This window comes from Prionailurus viverrinus, chromosome D1 (assembly GCF_022837055.1).
Source record: "Prionailurus viverrinus isolate Anna chromosome D1, UM_Priviv_1.0, whole genome shotgun sequence".
Classification (NCBI taxonomy): domain Eukaryota; kingdom Metazoa; phylum Chordata; class Mammalia; order Carnivora; family Felidae; genus Prionailurus; species Prionailurus viverrinus.
Window position 1 is genome coordinate 87,440,449 of NC_062570.1, and position 20,614 is coordinate 87,461,062.

General features: G+C 41.0%; 2 protein-coding genes across 13 annotated transcripts in view; one reads left to right on the plus strand and one right to left on the minus strand.

Annotated features, from left to right (window-relative positions):
* LOC125176116 (splicing factor 3B subunit 4-like) overlaps positions 1-3,713 on the minus strand; it is a 32,368-nt gene extending 28,655 nt beyond the window's left edge. For 4 of the 6 annotated variants that reach the window (XM_047877029.1, XM_047877027.1, XM_047877025.1 and 1 more), the window contains exons 1-2: positions 3,576-3,713; positions 27-82 (exon numbers count right to left, since the gene is read on the minus strand). The gene's annotated coding sequence lies outside the window, so the exon portion shown is untranslated. The remainder of the gene's footprint in view (positions 1-26; positions 83-3,575) is intronic. The other 2 variants (XM_047877028.1, XM_047877026.1) reach the window with 1 other exon arrangement.
* The window catches only part of TCP11L1 (t-complex 11 like 1), a 38,031-nt gene continuing 21,016 nt past the window's right edge, over positions 3,600-20,614 (plus strand). For 3 of the 7 annotated variants that reach the window (XM_047877016.1, XM_047877020.1, XM_047877021.1), the window contains exons 1-4: positions 3,600-3,734; positions 6,521-6,707; positions 17,486-17,618; positions 19,451-19,571. In XM_047877016.1, coding sequence (XP_047732972.1) covers positions 6,545-6,707; positions 17,486-17,618; positions 19,451-19,571 — 417 coding nt within the window. In that variant the 5' untranslated portion in view covers positions 3,600-3,734; positions 6,521-6,544. Of the gene's footprint in view, positions 3,735-3,871; positions 4,103-4,165; positions 4,445-6,520; positions 6,708-17,485; positions 17,619-19,450; positions 19,572-20,614 lie in introns of those variants that run through there. The other 4 variants (XM_047877019.1, XM_047877017.1, XM_047877018.1 and 1 more) reach the window with 4 other exon arrangements.

The following is a 20,614-nucleotide window of genomic DNA, read 5'->3' on the forward strand; positions in this document are numbered from 1 at the left end:
ATGGGGAGTGTGGGGGTGGTTCTTACCTGGCTGCACACTGGAATCACCTGGAAAGCTTGGCAGTTCTTCTCTGGCATCACCCCTGGAGTTTCAGATGATAGTTTTAGAACTCCTGCCTGCCCGCCCCCACCCCCTCCCCCCCCAGGAGATTCTAAGGTGTAGTCAGGGTTGAGAACCACTAATCTAGAGACTCTGTACATTAGTACAGAGCAAAACTGTGTGTACTGACTTGCAACCTTTGCACGTAATGATTATTTGGCAAACAAAACTACCATCTCTCCTTCAGGGGAAGGCAGAACTGCCTAGTTATAGTCGTGGTCCTAGAAGCAGCAGCATTCTAATGGGATGATAATTCCATGGAAAATCTAGCAAGACCACAATTTACCTCAACCTTCATAAGCAAGAATAGAATAAGGTTTTAAGAAAAATTGGTCATGTTTACTGCATGGTCAAAGTTTTAAACTGTGGGTTCTGTGCTACCCTGAATGCTGTGGGCAGCCCTCCTGTACCACTAGAACTGTATGTTGTTTGCTATGTGCCCTCATTTATTCATCCAGGATAACCTCTTGGGAACCCATCCTCACTTACACAACCTGATGCCTAGGAGACTGAGCTTTACCACTACCCTAGCTGGGTAGAACAGGGCTAAGCACTGATCGATAGCTTACCTATAGGCAAATGACTTGAGTTTGCATAAAAATCAGCTTGGGCAGTGAAATTCTGTATAGAAAAATCCAAATTAGGGAGCAACAATTAAAGTAAGCTAGTCTGTTTTACGAAGGGAGTACAGGAGACTGCAGCGAGGAGCAGAGGTATGATGAGAGCGATCCTTTGTGTCTAGGGGAGTTGATAGGATAGTACTTATCTCTAGAACAGCTGCCAGCTTTCTTCTTCAAAACCCTAAGTGGCCTTTCAGTGAACTCCCTTTATTTTGAGGTAATTTGAGTTTCCAGTCCTTGCAACCCAAAAAAAATTACAGAAGGTGTCAGTATGTTTTTAATATTTAAAGGAAACCAAATATATCAGAAGATTACAAGTAAGCCACTGCAAGTCAAATCAATAATTTTGATAGTGTAACAACATCCCCTCCACAAGTGAAAACTGTGTATTAATCCTTAAAAGAAGGTAGTGGATTCTCACTAGGTGTGTGGACATAGAGGGTGGGTCTCCCTAGGGAGGTAGTTCTTGCCTGGCTGTATGTTCAAATCACCTGGAAAGCTTAACAGTTCTGCCTTGGCATCACCCCCAGAATTTCAGATGATAGTTTTAGAACGCTCCACACCCCCAGATTTTAGGATGTAGTTAGGGTTGAGAACCACTAGAGACTAATGGTATATTAGTCTGGACATGGAAGTGAGAACTGAATGTTTTCTTGGTGAATCTTTGTTCCAGTTAGTTGAGTATTTTAAGGATTTTTTTTTCCTCTAAAGTGAATCCTCACCCGAGGACTTTTATGCGTGTGTGTATTTAAGCAAAAATACCCAACGTGCTAGTTTGTGAATGGTTTGAGGATGTTGTATTGCACTCAGCCTTCAACACTTTAGGAATAATTGCCTGGGTGTGATCTATTTAGAAATATTGTTTGACAGCACTAACTTCACTTCATTTTACTTTGTTCTAGTTATTTAAATTTAATGAGTTTTATGGGTTACAGGTAGGAGACTTAATTATTACCTTCATTTGGTTTAGGACATACATGACTTATGCTCAGTCTTAAAGCATTTTTACAAATGAACAATTAATCACATAGCTTTTATTTTTTAAGACTAGGCCCCAAAACTATTTTTTAATTAATTTATTATTTTTTGAGAGCACACACGAGAGCAAGCGGGGGAGGGGCAGAGAGAGGAGGAGAGAGAATCCTAAGCTGATGGCACAGAGCCTCATGCTGGGCTTGAACTCACCAACCATGAGATCATGACCTGAGCTGAATCAAGAGTCAGATGCTTGGGGCACCTGGGTAGTTCAGCTGGTTAAGCGTTAAGCGTCCGACTTCAGCTCAGGTCATGATTTCACAGCCCATGAGCTTGCCAAACCCCACGTTGGGCTCTGTGCTGACAGCTCAGAGCCTGGAGCCTGCTTCGGATTCTGTGCCTCCCTCTCTCTCTGCCCCTCCCCTGCTCATGCTCTGTCTCTTTCTGTCTCAAAAATAAATAAAAACATTAAAAAAAAAAAAAAGAGTCGGATGCTTAACCAACTGAGCCACCCAACGACCCTGGCCCCAAAACTATTTCTATTCACATAGTTTGTTACAAGGTGAGAAAAGCATGGTTTTCTTGGAGCGGCCACTAGTCCAGCACCAAGATAAGCATGGTCCCTGCTACCTGTGATGGAGGGAGATGAAGCTCTAAAACAAGCTTGTTTTAGCATGAATTTTTTTTTTTGAAAAATTTATTGTCAAGTTGGCTCACATACATTATAGTCTTGAATTGAGGAGTAGATAGATTTCTGTGATTCATCACTTACATACAACACCCAGCTCTCATCCCAAAAAGTGCCTTCAATGTCCAGCACCCATCAACCTTCCCCCCCCTCCCATCAACCCTCAGTTTTCTCTGTAGTTAAGAGTCTCTTATGGTTTGCCTCCCTCTCTGTAACTTATTTTTCCTTCCCTTCCCCTATGGTCTTCTGTTAAGTTTCTCAAGTTACACATTTGAGTGAAAATGTGATAATTGTCTTTCTCTGACTTCACTTAGCAGAATACCCTCCAGTTCCACCCACATTGTTGCAAATGGCAAGATTTCATTCTTTTTCATTGCCAAGTAGTATTCCATTGTATAATATATACCACATTTCCTTTATCCATTCAAGCATGATATTTTTTCCCTTCTAAAACACAGTTCATAAAACGCCCAAAGTGCTTACTGTTTCTGTACCTACACCAAGTGGAACCCTCATGGAAACTGCCCCCTGCCTGGCGTCTTTTCAGGACTGAAGTCTGGCTCTTCCTATGGACAAGTGTGGCATCCGCTTGGATAAAAGAGATGACCTCAAAACCAAAATGAGTCTGTGCCATTAAAGTGAGGCTTGGCTACCTAGGTGGTGGGCGTGACTTTTTTTTTTGTTTGTTTCTTAACAGCCCAAATTAGAGGAGGATGATAAATTATGTGCACCTAGAAGACATGATGGTAATGTTTAAATTTGAAAACCCGGGCGGGGAAGGCTTTGAATGAGGTTGTGAATGAGCAGCCTATCGCTTTCTTTCACTTGACAGACTCCGTGCCAGCTCTACCACGCGTTCCTCTCCCGCCTTACACTCTCTCAGAGGCGCCCGCCGTTCTGTACGGAAACATGGCGCCGCCCTGCGTGGGGCGGGCACCTCCAGGTCCCGAGCCACCGCCCACTGTGCCCCCTCCGCAGACCCGGAGCCCACCTCTCGTATCTACATACGGAAACAGGGCGCCTCCTAGACTGAACCACCTCTCACTAAGCACCCTGGGTCCGGACAGGGCCGCGCCTCCCGCCTTTCCGTACAGAAACATGGCGCCGCCCTGCGTGGGGCGGGCGCCTCCCGGCTAAAAGCCTGCCTCCCCCTTCCCGACGCTTGAGGAACGGCCGCTTTGGCCGCTACCTACCGGAGTCGGGTAGGGAGGACGGTCCTCAGCGCGGCGAGGGATGCGGCCTCGGAAGGACAGAGGCTGAAGCGTCCCGTGCTCGCCGCTCATCGCTCCGCGCCTCCTCCCGTCTCATTCCCGGCCCAAGCGGCAGGAGGAAGCACGCCGACTCCGCGGCAGGTGAGGGAAGCGGGCGCGGAGGCTGGCAGCCCTGCGGGGCCCGCACGGGAGGCGTGAGGTGGAAACCACAGGCATTTCTTCGCCTCCTCCGGGGAGGTCGGGTCCCGGTGCTGTCGGGTGGAGGCGACGGAGTGGCAGGGACGGCGGCGTGTTGCGGCGTAGGACGGCCTTTGTCCCACCCCTCGAGGCCGTGCTCAAAGCGCACACCGCTTCCATCGCTTGCTGCTGGCCCGCCACTCCCTCGCCGGCCTGAACAGTTGTTTACAACGGAATCTGGACGCTGAGAGTGAGTGACACTGGGTGCCAGAGGAAGCGGTTCCCGGCATCGGTGGACAGACCCCCTTTACTTTGCTGAAAGACCCTTTCTGGTGGGGAGTCTCTTGTGGCAGATGGGGCCCGGCATGTAGCTCGGATAGAAGGTCTCTAGGGCAAGTGCGAGAATCCTCCTACCCTCGGTTCCCTTCTGAGGCGGAGCAGGAGTTAGTGATTGTTGAATGAATGAGCACGCTGTAAGCAATAAATGGTTCCTTGCTGCATCCTGTAGCCCTATAAATATAGCTTCCATTTGTGGAAAGCTTGTAGTGTGCCAGCTGCTGTTATGCACGTTCTGTCGTCTGATCTTCCCCCAAATCGAAGAAGTGGGTAGCTGCGTTTTACAGATGAGGAAACTGAAGTTTCACAGTTAGCAAAGAGCCAGAATCGGAACCCAGGTATGTCTGAGGCCAACGCCCATCCTTCCCACAAACGCTGACATCACAGAGATGACACAGCTGTCAACAAACACTGGGTATCTGTTTGGAAGATATACGGATGGAGCATATGTGGGAAATATGGTTGGTCTTGGGCATTAAGAAGTTAAAAATCTAGGTGAAGAGTTTTGTTGGTGTTGTTTTTTTTAATAAAACTAGCAATTTTCCAATCTTGCCCCAACACATCTTTCCCTCTTCATCACCTGCCACTTGTTCTTCTGTTTATTTTCGTGTGCCTTCACGTGTGCCCTTTGAGTGAAATGCCTCCCTTTTCACCTTTTCTCTCCCACTCCAGACATATTTTAATTGGACGAAATCCTGCTCTTTAAAAAAAAAAAAAAAAAACTCAAATGTCACCTTTTCCGGGAAGGTTATCCCAACTCCTTACAGGCAGAATTAGTTTCTCCCTCTACTATGTTCCCGTAGTGGTTTCATAATGCCATCAAGGCTTCAGTTTCGCTCTATTTCCTTGTAAGCATGTCTCCCCCTCCAGACCTATTTAAATAAGTATATTTTGAATTGGATCTAAGGCTATGGTGCATGCTAGACACGCAGCAACTAGCCCTACAAGAGTTCAGAAAAAGGTGCAAACACTGTGGGGAAGTGTCCTAAGAGGAGTAGGACTTGAGCAGAATCTTAAAAGGATGGGGTTAGTTTACTGAGCTGAGTATTAGAGACCCAGAAAGCGTGCCTTCCTCCTCACCGTGCAGAATGAGTTACTTCATCCTTTCTGAGCTCATTCTCAGCATGTGAAGAGGATAAAATTAGAAGTGTATTTGTTTGTCCTTTCTCAGAGAATATGCTGGCAATGTTGTCTTTTGGATCTTGGAGCATTTCCAGAGCCTGATAGGATTTAGGACAGAGGAGATGGGTGTCTGGAGTGGGATGTTGGAAGGTAAGAGGGAACTGTATTAAAGAAACCTTCCTATTAATAATACAGGCCTAAAAAAAATAATACAGGCCTGGAAATGTCAATTCCAGTAACTTCATTCTATTTAATGGAGGGATCTGAAATTTTAGATAATTATATCAAATGATTCTTCTCTGTCTAATGGGCAAAAGAGAGTCTGCCAGACCTTTTCGAAGCTGCCAACATTTCTTTTGATCCCTGGATTACCCTCCAGGTGTATAATAAAGTCTAATTAGCGTTTATGAAAATGTTTTGTGATCTCCAAGTGTTGATGATACAAATGCTAATTATTTGCAGTATTCTTGTGAATGCAGAAACATTGTGTCTGTCTTCTCCCTTAATTAGGAACACCTTAGGAAGAGAAAACTCTAGGAAAAAAACTCGGGGAGAAAAGAACTTGACAAAAACTTGTATGGTAAAAAGAGGCTAGTATTCCAGGCCTTTTTTAACTGGCCCAAACCAACACGTTAAGTATTATTCCTCTTCTAACCAGCAACTAAAAAAATTAAAACCCCACCCAACCCCATACATCGTGGTTGTTTGCAACTTCCTACTTACCATCTTTTCCTGCCGGCTGACAAGTTAATAAAAATATTGGCCCCATACATTATTCCTAAATGCTTCATATGCTTCTACCTTCTATGTGTCAGCCCCCGGTATCTTATCCACATAACAGGATCAGAGAACCAGCTCCATGGTCCAGTGTATTCAACTGGAAGCCCAAGTTAAAAGCATGATTTCCAAAGGCTTTTCCTCTCCGCTCTCAGGAAAGAAAGAATTGAAGAATTGAATCACTCTTTGATCAAAATAGAAGCAGGCAGTTTATAGTGTTATCTTCCAACAGTGTAAGATCCTGGTTTTGACTTAGGAGTGGGACAAAAATACTCAAACCTGTCACTCTGTCTGAGGTACAGGTCCATGAATTTGATAAATTGTAAGTGTCATTTTACAGGTATCTGTTTAATCATTGAGGTAGAATATGATAGCTGGGTAAGATCTTTGCAAGCCCACTCATTATTACACATGAGAAATGGAAACCCAAAGAGAATAAATGATTTGCCCAGAGTCAACTGCCAGTTAGTAACAGAGCTAGAACATTTTGGTTCACTTTTTTTTTTCTTTCCTAGGAAAGTGAATAAACTTAATTGAGAATGTCTGAAAACCCTGACAAGCCCAATACAAATGAAGCAGGAGAATCAAAATCAAGTGATTCTGAACAAGGCCTTGAAGATGCTGTGGAAGGTTCTGATGAAGCTTTACAGAAAAATATAAAGTCGGGCTCTCCCAGCACCCAAAGAATGCAAAGACCTCACTGTAAGCAAATTTAACTTTGGTTAGAAGGAATATTATCATTGTTTTTCAGGTGATATTTTGGTTAGGCTTCCTTATACTTGTGACCCTTAGCTGGGTTCTTATCATATGAGAACATTGCCAATAACCAGCATTTAAGAATAGTAAGTTTCTCAACTGGCAGCCTAGTCACTTGTGGGTTTTCAGTTGCTTGAGAAATTAAAGTTTTAGAATAATGTCCAGAATATTTCTGTCTTCCTCTAGTGTCAGTGACCTTCCACTTTCTCTGAATTGCTTTGAGAACTAGGAGGGTGGAGTGCAAATTGTAGCTTTAATTAAAAAAGCATTTGAAAAGTCTCAGGCAGGTTCCAGCCAGGACTGTGCTCGTGCAGGTAAAAAAGGTTTTGAATGTGAGTGAGGTCACCACACCCTAACTTCACTGCCTGGGGGCTTAGTTCCCACGAGGTTGAGGGGATTCAGTTTGCGGAATGTATGGTGAAGTCATTTCAGATCCCTGACTGGGAACGGGCCTCACTGATGAAAGGGTGGCAATTTCCACAAGTATTCCCAGCAGTTGCCCCAACTCCTGTCTTTTATTAAGAATACTTAAGCTTTTTGAAGTGGGTCCAAAAAATGAAAGTTTTAAGAGGGAGTGTCATAGTCTAAGAATGTCAGTGCTGATGTTATCTCTTTAAAGTGTAGATGATGGGTAGTTCTGCATATTTGAAAGAAGTATGAACATTTTTTGGGTTTGAGGTGTGTTTCTTTTAAAATGTTCAAAGCCCTTCTCAGATAATTTATTAGTCCCCATAATATTCTTTTCACTTTTATTATTTTTTTAAATTAAGTACGCTTAATTACTTAACGTGGGGCTTGAACTCCGACTCGGAGAACAAGAATTACATGCTCTGCAGACTGAGCCAGCCGGGTGCCCCTTAACATAGTACTCTTATAGCAAACATTAGTAGGCCCCATTTTATTGTGGCTTAGTATCACATAGATTTTGATGGATATACTGCTAGGTTCATCCCAGCACACAAAGTATACAAAGACCTCACTACAAGCAAATACGACCTTTGGTCCTCTTGGTCTCCAATATGTATACTTAGAAAGCTTCTGTTTTCCCATTTTTACTTATTTTTTATTTTTTTACTTTTTATTTATTTGTTTTTAAGATTTTATCTTTAAGTAACCTCTATACCCGATGTGGGACTCGAACTCACAACTCTGAGATCAAGAGTTGTATGCTCTACTGACCGAGCCAGCCAGACATCTCTGTTTGTTTGTTTGTTTATTGCTTATTATTTATTATTTTTTAAGTAGGCTCCAGACCCGATGTGGGGCTTGAACTTGCAACTCTGAGATCAAGAGTCACATGCTCTACTGACTGACCCAGTCAGCCTCCCCTGTTTTCTCATTTTAAAAATGAGGAAAATACACTTATCTCTTAGATGGTTGTAAAGATTAAATGATTTCATGTAAAGCACTTAGAACAATGCTTGGCATCTAATAAATGTTCAATAAATATTGTTAATACTACATGTCATCTGTTGCATTTAAAGATACCAGGACTGATTGCTGTAATATGGATGCAGATGGCCAACATGATGGTTTTATCACTACAGTTCCTGATAAAGGAGGACCTTTGGTTTAGATCTTTAGTCATTCTTTAATTGATGGCTTTGCCTTTGGCATCCTGTCAGTCTAATGGCATGACTCCAAATTAATATCAAGCCAATACTAGACTACATTCATTATCTTCGACTGTATGTAGGTATGTCCTTAAGGCAAGAGTCCTTACGCTGGGACCCATGATTAAGTGTTAGGGGATCCAGGAACAGCCAAAAAAGTTTATCAACATTTGTGTGCATATGCATTTTTCTAGGAAGAAGGTTATGGAAGATTTAATTAAATTCTCATAGAAGTCCATACCAAAACAGAATAGAAAATCAGTGCCCTAAAATATTCCTCTGGCTTCCTTGCTCTTTCTCCTTATAATAATAGGTAGGCACAGGGCTGTGGTAAAGCTCAGGCCCCACAGCCTGGGGGCCACATCAAGAAGCATCACTGTACATATACAGCATAAATAGGAATTTATAAAGTATGAAATCATCTCTGCAGACTTTTTTTCCAAACTGTGTAAATGAGTAGCTACTGAGTTTCTGGTAACTCTAAAATCCCTTCTGGAATTCTACAAATTAAAATGTAAATAGCAAAGAGACAACCTTTAGTCTTGCAAGTTATAATAGAGTAATATTTTAAGGGTAGAATTGCTATTGGTAACTATGATATTGTGATTAATAATAAGAAATATATTTGGTCTTTGTCCAGTTTCTGGCAAAGAGCGCCTTTGGAATTTCCTAAGTGCTATAAGCGTGTCTTTTGTTATGTTAATGAGGCGACTTTTGGAAAGCACCTAGGTAACCTAATGATGGGGGCTGGTTGCCAGGGGACCCAGCCCTGTGATTAGAGGGTTGGAACTTTCAGTCCCATCCCCCAGCCTTCAGAATGGGGAGAGGAGGGGGTTGGAGGTTGAATCAATTGCCCCTGGCCAGTGATTTAATCAATCATGCCTATATAATGAAGCCTCCATAAAAACCCAAAAGGACTGTGTTTGGAGAGCTTCCAGGTTGGTGCATACACAGTGGGTGGTGTTGGGAGAGTGGTGCACACCCTCAGGGCAGGGAAGCCCTGCACTCTTTCCCCATACTTTGCCCTTATGCATCTCTTCATCTGGCTGCTTCTGAGTTATATCTTTTTATACTAAACCAGTAAACCTGGTAAGTAGAATGTTTCTCTGAGTTCTGGGAGCCACTCTAGCAAATCAAACCCAAGGAGGGAGTCATCAGAACCTCTGGTCTATAGCACCCATGACCGCCTGGACTTGCAACTAGGGCAGTTTTGTAGAACTGAACCCTTAACCTGTGGGGTCTGACAGTATCTCCAGGTAGATAGTGTCAAAACTCAATTGAATTGTAGGACACCCAGCTGGTTTCTGACAACTGTTTGGTGGTGTTGGGGGGAAGCACCTCAACCCGCCCCTGTACACATTGGGATTTGGGTGCAGAACCTTCAGTAAGTGATATAGAATATTGAAAAAGGACGAGTGGCTTCCTTGTAGGAATTGGCTGGCACTAGTCTGAGATGGTGCTTTGATTCTAAAAGATAATCTGTTCTGTAAACATAGAGATGTTTACATCTCTAAAAGTAAAGATCAGTCAGCTGCAAATTAATGTCTCCCCTGAGATTCTCTACTTCCATATACTCTGCTCACAAAGCCTGTTCTGTTCTGGTGTTTAATCACCTTTTGACCAGTAGAAGATGCTGTATTCAGATGAAAAACTTCACATTGTTATCCCAGTTAATATTTGCCATTTAGCATTTTGGTTTATTAAATCAGGTCTTTGTGAGTTTAATTAGTATATCCCAGTCATCCTTAGATAAATGGATGGCACAAGTTCTTAATTTTTTTTTAAGCCTATTTATTTAGGTACTCTCCACACTCAGTATGGGGCTTGATCTCGCAACCCCGAGCCAGCCAGCTGCCCGTAAGTTATTACATTTTTTTTAAATGTTTATTTTTGAGAGAGAGAGAGAGAGAGAGAGATAGATAGTGGGAGCAGGGGAAGGGCAGAGAGAGAGAGACACACAGAGAATCCGAAGCAGGCTCCTGGCTCTGAGCTGTTAGTACAGAGCTTTACACAGGGCTCAAACTCACGAGTGGTGAGATCATGACCTGAGCCGAAGTCGTACGTTTAACCGACTGAGCCACCCAGGTGCCCCGAAGTTCCTATATTTTTAAAGCTCATGACTAGACTTTGAGTTATAGTGTCTCTGTGTTTAGTCAGTGAGTCAGTATTTATTGAATGCGGGGCGCCCGGATGGCTCACTCGGCTCTTGATTTCAGCTCAGGTAATGATCCCAGGGTGGTGAGATTGAGCCCCGCATCAGGCTCCTTGCTGGGCAGTGCTGGGCATGGAGCCTGCTTAAGATTCTCTCTCTCTGCCTGCCCCTCTGCCCTTCCTCCACTTGCGCTCTCTCTCTTTCTCTCAAAAACAGTATTTTTTTCTATTGAATGAATATTATGTATCAGGGATACAGCAGTGAGTCAGGCCTACAAGGTCTCTTACCTCATGGTGCTTGCAGTGTAGTGAAGACAAAATAACAAGCAATTTCTACAGCGCAGTAAGTTCTGTGGATAAACTTTACCCTTGCTTCACTATGCTCCCTCTATAGTAGTTTTGGGTGACATTTGCCATCTGCCATCCATAAATGTCCAACCACTTGTCTGACTAGAAGCGTATCTTTAGAGTGTATGGACTTCTCAGATTACAGAACAACTCAGTAAGGAAAGGTAGAGAGTAGGAACATTCTGAATTAGGTTTTCATTCATTTTATTTTGAATCTATTCACCAGCTTCCCAAAGGGCATGTTTACTTGGTTTGGTTTTCAGTTTCTTTAACAGGGTATCAGTGCACAAATGCTATAAGGGAATCAGCAGCAGCTTTAGCTTTATATTGCATAGTAAAATAAATTCCAGGGTAAAATACATGTGACCTTACCATTTTTTATGGCTCTTATTACAACTCTTCACAGGTTCTCTTCACAAGTTGAAATGAAACCATGTTGTCCACTAAATTGTATATTTGTGTTCTCATGAAATTGGTAAATTTGAGAATTCTGAAAACAAAACAAAAAATCCCACCCACAACCCTGTAATTAGTATGCAGTGACCAGTTTCTGTGTATGTAGACCTGTAACCTATCCTGATCCTATCTTAGAATTGTAGCTTTTAGCTTTTTCGATCAGGTATCCTTCATTAATAAGTTTGATTAAGTAGTCTCTAACTTGGACAGCTCTGTAAATTTTCTTATTCCTGGTGTCTCATGTTCTTAGCACTTGGTACAAGCTGTTTTATCCCAAGTGTGCCCCAAATCATGAGAACACACTTGTGTATAATTTGGAAGAGTCTCATCTTCTATGGAACATTCCTTTGGTTTTACTGTCTTCTTTTTGCATATTAGGAAATAATGGCTGTGGAAGATTTAAAATGACTTGTTCAAGGTCACATTCAAGAGTCTGGAGGGAGCTGAAATTCTTCCTTCCTCTGTCCCTTGTGTTTCATGACTAGGTAGCATAAAAACACTGTGTATTTATCATTACCCAAATGCCCTAAATTGTTGAAAAATGGTAAATTAATTGTGAAAACTTGGCGTGTTTCTATTATTTTCATAAATTTAAGATGATTAGACATTTGAAGATTTTTGCAAAACCAGGGTCAAAACCAAAGCTTGGAAGCTTTTTTTTTCTTTAATGTTTATTTATTTTTGAGAGAAAGAGAGAGATCCCTAGAGGGGGAGGGGCAGGGAGAGGGGGACAGAGGATCCAAAGGGGTCGGTCTCTGGGCTGACAGCAGTGAGCCCGATACAGGGCTTCAACTTATAAACTGTGAAATCATGACCTGAGCTGAAGTTGGACGCTCAACTGACTGAGCTACCCAGGTGGTCCTTCTGAATCTTTTTTTTTTTTTTAATTTTTTTTAAATGTTTATTCATTTTTGAGACAGCATGAACGGGGGAAGGTCAGAGAGAGAGGGAGACACAGAATCTGAAACAGGCTCCAGGCTCTGAGCTGTCAGCACAGAACCTGACCTGGGGCTCGAACTCACGGACCGGGAGATCATGACCTGAGCTGAAGTCGGACACCCAACTGACTGAGCCACCCAGGTGCCCCTGAATCTCTTTTTAAGAGATAAGAACTTGGCATGCCTGGCTTGCTCAGTTGGTGGAGTGCATTACTCATGATTTCAGGGTTGTGAGTTTGAGCCCCACATTGGGTGTAGCAATTACTTTAAAAAAAAAAAAAATCTTAAAAGGGATAAGAACTCTATGCAGTTTAATAATTCCTGACGTTTGATGTTGATATATCACAGTGAAAGTTCCATTTTCTGATACATGGTAACAGAAAATATTAGCTTGAATAAATTTAATAGTGTATATATATGTATATATATATATATATATATATATATAGTAAATTCCTGCTAAATGTCGTTGAATTTTTTTTAGTTTATCTATTAAATTTTTTTTTAATGTTTATTTATTTTTGAGATAGAGAACATGATCAGGGGAGGGGTAGAGAGGGAGAGAGAGAGAGAGAATCCCAAGCAGGCTCTGTGCTGTCTGTGCAGAGCCTGATGTGGAACTGAAATCCGAAGCTTAACTGGCTGAGCCACTCAGGCTCCCCTGAATTTTTTTTAAGTTTATTTTTTGAGAGAGGGCACAAGCAGAGCAAAAGCCGAGAGGGAGAGAGAGTGAATGCCAAGAAGGCTCTGCACCACCAGCGTAGAGCTCAATGCGGGGCTTGAACTCACAAACCGTGCGATCATGACCTGAGCCAAAACCAGGAATCCGATGGTCAACCAAGTAAGCCTCCAAGTGCCCCCCGCCTTTGAATTTTTAATCAATGTTATTGAGGTAGAATTTATATGTAATAAAATTCCATTTTAAGCGTGTAATTTGAGTTTTGACAAATGCATTTACAGTTGTGTCACTACTACCACAGTCCTGCCCCTTGACAGTGAATCTTTCCCACTGTCTTCTGGCCTTTGGCAGCCACTTACTTTCTATCTCTATAATTTTGCCCTTTTTATGATTTCAAATAAATGGAATCATACTGTATATAGTCTCTTATCTGACTCTTTAACTTGGGATAATGCTTTTAAGATTCATCTGTGTTTTTGCATGTATCAGTTTCTTCCTTTGTTATTGCTGGGTAGTGTTCCATTGTATGGTTATACTATTTATTCATTCTGCAGTTGATTGACATTTGGATTAGTTCTAGATTTTGCCTGTTATGAAGAATGCTGCTATTAACATTTGAGTACAGGTCTTCATAGGGCCATAGTTTTCTTGTGTAAAGACCTAAGAGTGGGATTGCTGGGTCATGTGATAAGTGTATCTTTTACTCTATAAGAAACCAAGAGATTGTTTTCCAAAGTGACTGTACCATTTTTTATTTCTACTGTTTGAGACTTCCAACTGCTCTGCCGCTATGTCAAGACTTGGTTATGATCAGTCTCTTTAATTTTGGCCATTCTATTATGTATGTAGTGGTATCTCAGTGTGGGTATTTTTTTTTTAATGTTTATTTATTTTTGAGAGAGACGGAGTGTGAGCTGGGGGAGGGGCAGAGAGAGAGGGAGACAGAATCTGAAGCCGGCTCCAGGCTCTGAGCTGTCAGCACAGAGCCTGACGCAGGGCTCAAACTCAAGAACCATGAGATCATGACCTGAGCTGTCAGACGCTTAACTGAGCCACCCAGGTGCCCTTCAATGTGGTTTTAATTTGCATTTCCCTGATTATAAAATAAAAGGAAAAACCTACAATGTTCCACCTGTGTGGGGTAAAACCCAGTCCTTCCTCCTGTGTTTTTCTCCCGGGTGCCTGTGTCTCTTTAGTATTCACATAGAGTAGATCACTTCTGGCCACCAAATGTGTGGGGTCATTTTCCCCCACCAAGTAATTTCCTGTGATACTACCTGAATTCCTATAATTCAACTCAATTCTGACACTATTTATGCAGAGATAACATCAGATCTCACAGGTGAAGGGCTTAGTCCCACACCCATCCCTCCACTTTGGACAATAGTCACAAATCTAGGTTATTACCTGTGCTTTTGACCAACCATCTATAGATTGGAGATTCTAGCATCCCTTTCATAAATTCTATTAATTTACTAGAGTGGCTCACAGAACTCAGGGAAACGCTTATGTATACCAGTTTATTAAAAGATAAATAAAAGTGAACAGCTAGATGAAGAAATATATAGGGTGAGGTCTGGGAGGGTCCTGAGTGCAGGAGCTTCTGACCCTATGGAGTTGGGGTGCATCACCCTGCTGGTATGGATGTGTTGGACAACCTGGAAGCTCTCTGAACCCTCTACTATTGGGACTTTATGGAGGCTTCCTCATGTAGGCATGATCAATTATTAACTCCATTTTCAGCCCTAAGTATGGAATCCTCTCTGGAGGATAGGGCTGAAAATTCCAACCTTCTAATCATGGCTTGGTCTTTCTAGTGACCCACCCCCATCCAGAAGCCATCCAGGAGCTCAGAGTCATCTCAGTAGAACACAATATGCTGCTAGTGCTTATCGCTTAGGGATTAAGAAAGGTTTTAGGAGCCCAGTGTCAGGGAGGGGGTCAAAAGCCAAATATTAAAACAAGAGATGCACCTAGTGTTCTTATCACTTAGGAAATTATAAGGGTTCTAGGAGTTTTGTGCCAGGAACCAGGGTCAGAGAACAATATGTATATTTTCTGTTACCTCTCACTGATGACTAATGATGTTGAGCATCTGTTCTTGGCCTGTTGTGTATCTATCTGCTTGAGAGAAATGTCCAGACTTTTTGTCTACTTTTTACTGGTTGTCTATTATTATAAGAGTTCTTAATATGTTCTGGATACAAGTCCTTTATCAGATTTGTGTTTTGCATATATTTTCTCCTATCTGGCATGCCTTTTATATTCTTTTTAGGAGTCTTACACAGAACAAAAGTTTTAAATTTTGGTAAAGCACAATTTATCAATTTTTTTCTCTTTTATGTTGAGTTTTTTGTATCTTACTCTAAGAAATTTTGCCTAACTCAAGGTAGATTTCACCTGTGCTTTCTCCTAGAAGTTTTACAGTTTTAGCTCTTGTATTTAGGTCTGTGGTCCATTTTGAATTTGTTTTTTACTTATCTTGTTCAGTAAGGGTTGAGGATCATTCTTTTCCATACAGATAGCTAATTGTGTCAACACCATTTCTTGCTTATTGACCACATGTACACGTATGTGTGTATGTATGTATGTATCAGTCTATTTCTAGGTCCTCTGTTCACTTGCTCTGTATATCTGTCTTCATGCCAGAAACACACTGTCTCAATTGTTGCAGTTTTATCGTAGGTCTCGAAATTAGTTTAAGTCCTGCAACTTTATTCTTTTTTCAAAATAGTTTCCACTTGTCTAGGTCCTGTGCATTTCCATGTAAATTTGAGAATCAGTTTGGCATTTTTTTATTAACGTTACTTTATTTTTTTTTTCAACGTTTATTTATCTTTGGGACAGAGAGAGACAGAGCATGAACGGGGGAGGGGCAGAGAGAGAGGGAGACACAGAATCGGAAACAGGCTCCAGGCTCTGAGCCATCAGCCCAGAGCCCGACGCGGGGCTCGAACTCCCGGACCGTGAGATCGTGACCTGGCTGAAGTCGGACGCTTAACTGACTGCGCCACCCAGGCGCCCCTAACGTTACTTTATTTTGAGAGAGACAGAGGAGGAGAGAGAGAATCCCAAGCAGGCTCCACACTGTTAGCACAGAGCCCGATGTGGGGCTTGAACTCATGAACTGTGAGATGACCTGAACTGAAACCAAGAGTCTGATGTTTAGGCAACTGAGCTACCCAGACGCCCCTCAGTTTGGCATTTTCGACAAAAAACCTGCTGGGATTTTAACTGGGATTGCGTTTTATCAGTAGATCAATTTGGCAGAAATAGAAATTCTCAGTATTATGAGGTTGTCAATCTGGGCTCTGATTTTTATATATTCATTATATTTTGCCAATATCCATGGAGCAAATTTTATTTATTTATTTATTTATTTATTTATTTATTTATTTATTTATTTAGTATTTTTATTAATATTCTGTGGAAATACAGAGAAGGATTTTTGTTGAGTGTTTCCAACTTCCCCTTATGTGACTGGATAAAGATTTTTACCAAACAGGATATGACCAGCTCTTAGATTTGGTTCCTTTTTTTTTGTTGTTGTTGTTGTTGTTGTTGTTGCTTGTGAGCAAAAGAAAAAAGTAAAGAGGAAGGAAAATAATTTTTTACTAACCTAAGATCTTCATAATTGTTAAACCCTGTGCAAACTAGGAAATTATTTATCTCATTTTAAGCCCAGATCTTATCACCATCACAGAAAATTAATATAGTCCTCTTCCAGGTCAGTGCTTTTCAAATTACGGTTATAAAACATTCTTAGTATCCTATACAGGGTAGTGGTTTTAGCATTCTCTGAATAGCACTGGTACCCTAGACTACTTCATGAAATTTTAATTTGACAAGGTTCATTCCTGGCACAGTATTAGTGGTGGAGCAAAATATAAACTGCTGATGGGAGCAAATGAGGAAATCCTAAATCTGGTGTCTCCTTTTTAAAATTTAGAGTAGATAGGGGCGCCTGGGTGGCTCAGTCGGTTAAGCGTCCGGCTTCGGCTCAGGTCATGATCTCACAGTCCGTGAGTTCGAGCCCCACGCTGGGCTCTGTGCTGACAGCGCAGAGCCTGGAGCCTGCTTCGGATTCTGTGTCTCCCTCTCTCTCTGCCCCTCCCCTGATCATGCTCTGCCTCTCTCTGTCTCAAAAATAAATAAAAACATTAAAAGAATTTATTTTAAAAATAAAATTTAGGGTAGACAGAAAGCAAAGGGATCAGAAAACAACCCTCAGCGTATTGGGAAATTTGATAGTCTGTGACTTTAAAAGTTTGTCTCCATTTAATTTAATCATTTCCACTGACCAGTCTTAAGTGAAAAGTCCAGATATTTTGAGAATTGGAAATGGTCTCTGCTTTTGGGACTCCAGGTTAAAAGAAAAATGAAATAGGTAAAATTCTGTTGTTTGAAATTGCCAGAATATTTTCATAAATAGAGGCATAGCTGAAGTTATTAGCTGGTACCAGAACCACTGCCTTCTCCTTACTTGAATAGAAATTTTAATCTAGAGAAGCGAATCTCTTACACTGGGTTTTGTTACAGCTAGTCCTCCTCGATTTGTGACAGTAGAAGAACTTCTAGATACAGCGAAAGGAGTTGCTAACATGGCTCTAGCCCATGAAATTGTAGTAAATGGAGACTTTCGGATTAAACCAGTTGAATTACCAGAAGACAGGTAAGGCGGTTACTGAGTTACCTTGTTTAGTGGAACTCTGCCATTTCCCAGTTCTGGAAAGGTCTTCTCCACTTGATGTCAGTATATTCAAATGTATTTTTCCTTTTGTATGTAGTTGCTAAAAAAAATAAAATGTCTATACTCAGAATTACTAGTGTTTGAAAGTTGATCTCAGGACTACTGCTCCTAAATAAAAGGTCTAGGAAATCTCCTGTGGAAATCTTTCATGTTAGCTTCTCCCTACTGCATAGGGCCTAGTGTCCTATCTTGTGTTTTCATTGTATTGTTTCATTCATTTCTTGTAACTATCACATCATACTATAGTTGTTGGTTTCCTAGTGTTGGTTTACTAGTGTTCTTCACCAGATTATAAACTCTACAAAGACAAAGGATTATGCATTATTCTCTATATCCCTAGTACCTGGTACATATCCTATCAAATCTTAAACTCTATTGATTGTAAAATGTGTCTTTTAAAATATATTGTCATAATAAAAATCATTGCTCATTATAATTGTAAAAGTGCCATCATATGGGGCACCTAGGTGGCTAAGTTGGTTGAGCATCCAACTCTTGATTTTTTGGCTCAGGTCATGATCTATTGGTCTTGATTTTGCTTAGGTCATGATCTGTTGGTCATGAGATCAAGCCCTGTGTTGGGCTCTGCACTGACAGTGGGGAGTCCGCTTGGGATTGTCTCTCTCTCTCTCCCTCTCTCTTTGCCCCTCCCCTGCTCATGCGTGTGTGTGTGCACACGTGTTCTCTCTCTCTCTAAATAAGTAAATTAATTTAAAAAAAAGTGTCATGATAAAGATTGGGATTCTGTTAACCAAGGAGGGAGGAGGAATGACTGCTGGGTTGCCAAGCTATACTGTTGCCCACGTGAGTCTTCTAAATATAACTTTACAAGCATTTCTTCTATGTTCTGCAAAGAGAGTACTTTTTCACATTAAGAATGAAGAATTACCTGTTTTGCTCTTACAATATAAAGATTTTTTTTTAAGATTTTATTTATTTTTTTTTTTTTAATTTTTTTTTTCAACATTTATTTATTTTTTGGGACAGAGAGAGACAGAGCATGAACGGGGGAGGGGCAGAGAGAGAGGGAGACACAGAATCGGAAATAGGCTCCAGGCTCTGAGCCATCAGCCCAGAGCCCGACGCGGGGCTCGAACTCACAGACCGCGAGATCGTGACCTGGCTGAAGTCAGACGCTTAACCGACTGCGCCACCCAGGCGCCCCTTAAGATTTTATTTTTAAGTAATCTCTATATCCAACATGGGGCTCGAACTTCCAACCCTGAGATCATGCTCTACCAACTGAGCCAGCCAGGTGCTCTTAGAGACCGGTTTTAATGAGATGTTATATGTTAGTTGTTAGTTTGGTACCTAACTCAATAATTGTCTCATATATCATATAGGAATAGGGTATTTTCTAGAAATAAAATCCTTCAGCCTATATACATGCTGAGTTGTTATCTTAAATTACTTAATCATAAATATCTTAAGAAACTTTCTGGTAACAGGGAAAATTAAGAAAACAGCTCTGAACTTTCCAGTATGCTTTTATATGCTATTAATATCCTTATATGCTATTAATTGGTCTGTGAAATTAGTTGAAAGTTATTCTGTCCAGTGAGGTACTTACTGAAATAAATCACTAAACTAAAAATAGCATATGTGACTGGTATAAGTATATCTGGGAAATCTTTCCTTCATCTAAATTATTTTTAAAATTTCTCACCCTAAACGCATAGAATTTGTGCTTTCGAAAGTGATTTGAGCCTCAAATATTTTGATTTTTTTTTCTTCCTTTTTTCATTTGCTTCCAGCTTGGAGAAGAGAGTAAAGGACATTGTACATAAAGCTTTTTGGGACTGCTTGAGTGTCCAGCTAAGTGAAGACCCCCCAACATATGACCATGCCATCAAACTTGTCGGAGAAATCAAAGAGGTGAGATGGAGGGCAAATTGTAGTGCTTTTCTGGTGTATTAGGAGTATTCAGCCTGTCTGTGTTACTGTGCCAGAAGACTTGAAAGAAATTGAAGGATTGAGAGGTTAACATACCTGCTGAATTGTGGATCAAGACTTTTTTTGGCTTAATGCCTTTTTAAAAATTTCAAACAAGCTGTGATAACCCAAAGGCTTTACTTTTGTAAATGAAGGTTTATATTTTTTAAAACAATTATTTAAAGAAAACAAAAGTTATTTGACCAAGCACAGGTGATTAATAAAAATTTTAATCGGCTTAGATATGTTTAATTTATAATGGCCAAAGAGTGACTCAGTCTGTGGGATAGAGAAGGTATTAAATGGAAGTTAAGACTCTTTCTGCAAATACCTTTAGCAGTAGTTGAAAGAGAAAAATGTATCCATGGAAACTGGCATCTGTATTTGGTTCAGAAGCTCACGTTAATTACTGTGTTTTTTCTCACTTTTAACAGCTTGTTCATCTTTTATCCTGTTGATTGCTACCTAGACCTTAAACAGAAGCTTAAATAGCTCGTCTAAATGATTTGCAAACGGATGCCTGACTGGCTCAGTCAGTAGAACATGTAACTCTTGTTCTCAGAGTTGTGAGTTTGAGCCCCATGTTGGGCTTAGAGCTTACTTAATTAACTTACTTAGTTACTTAAATAAATGAGGGGCACCTGGGTGGCTCAGTCGATTAAGTGTTATGGCTCAGGTCATCTCCTGGTTTATGGGTTCAAACCCCACATCCGCCTCTGCACTGACAGCTCAAAGCCTGGAGCCTGCTTCAGATTCTGTGTCTCCCTCTCTCTCTGCTGCTCCCCTCCTTGTGCTCTCTCTCAAAAATGAATAAACATTAAAATAAATAAATAAATGATTTGAAAACATGTTTTTCTATAGATTTGTTAAAAGGTTAAAATGTTTTATAGTTGCAATTGTATTATGGTATTACAGTAACTATTGATAAAGCCTTATTTGGGTAATTGTAAATTCCTTTGTGTATAACGAAAAATGATGTCTGACTA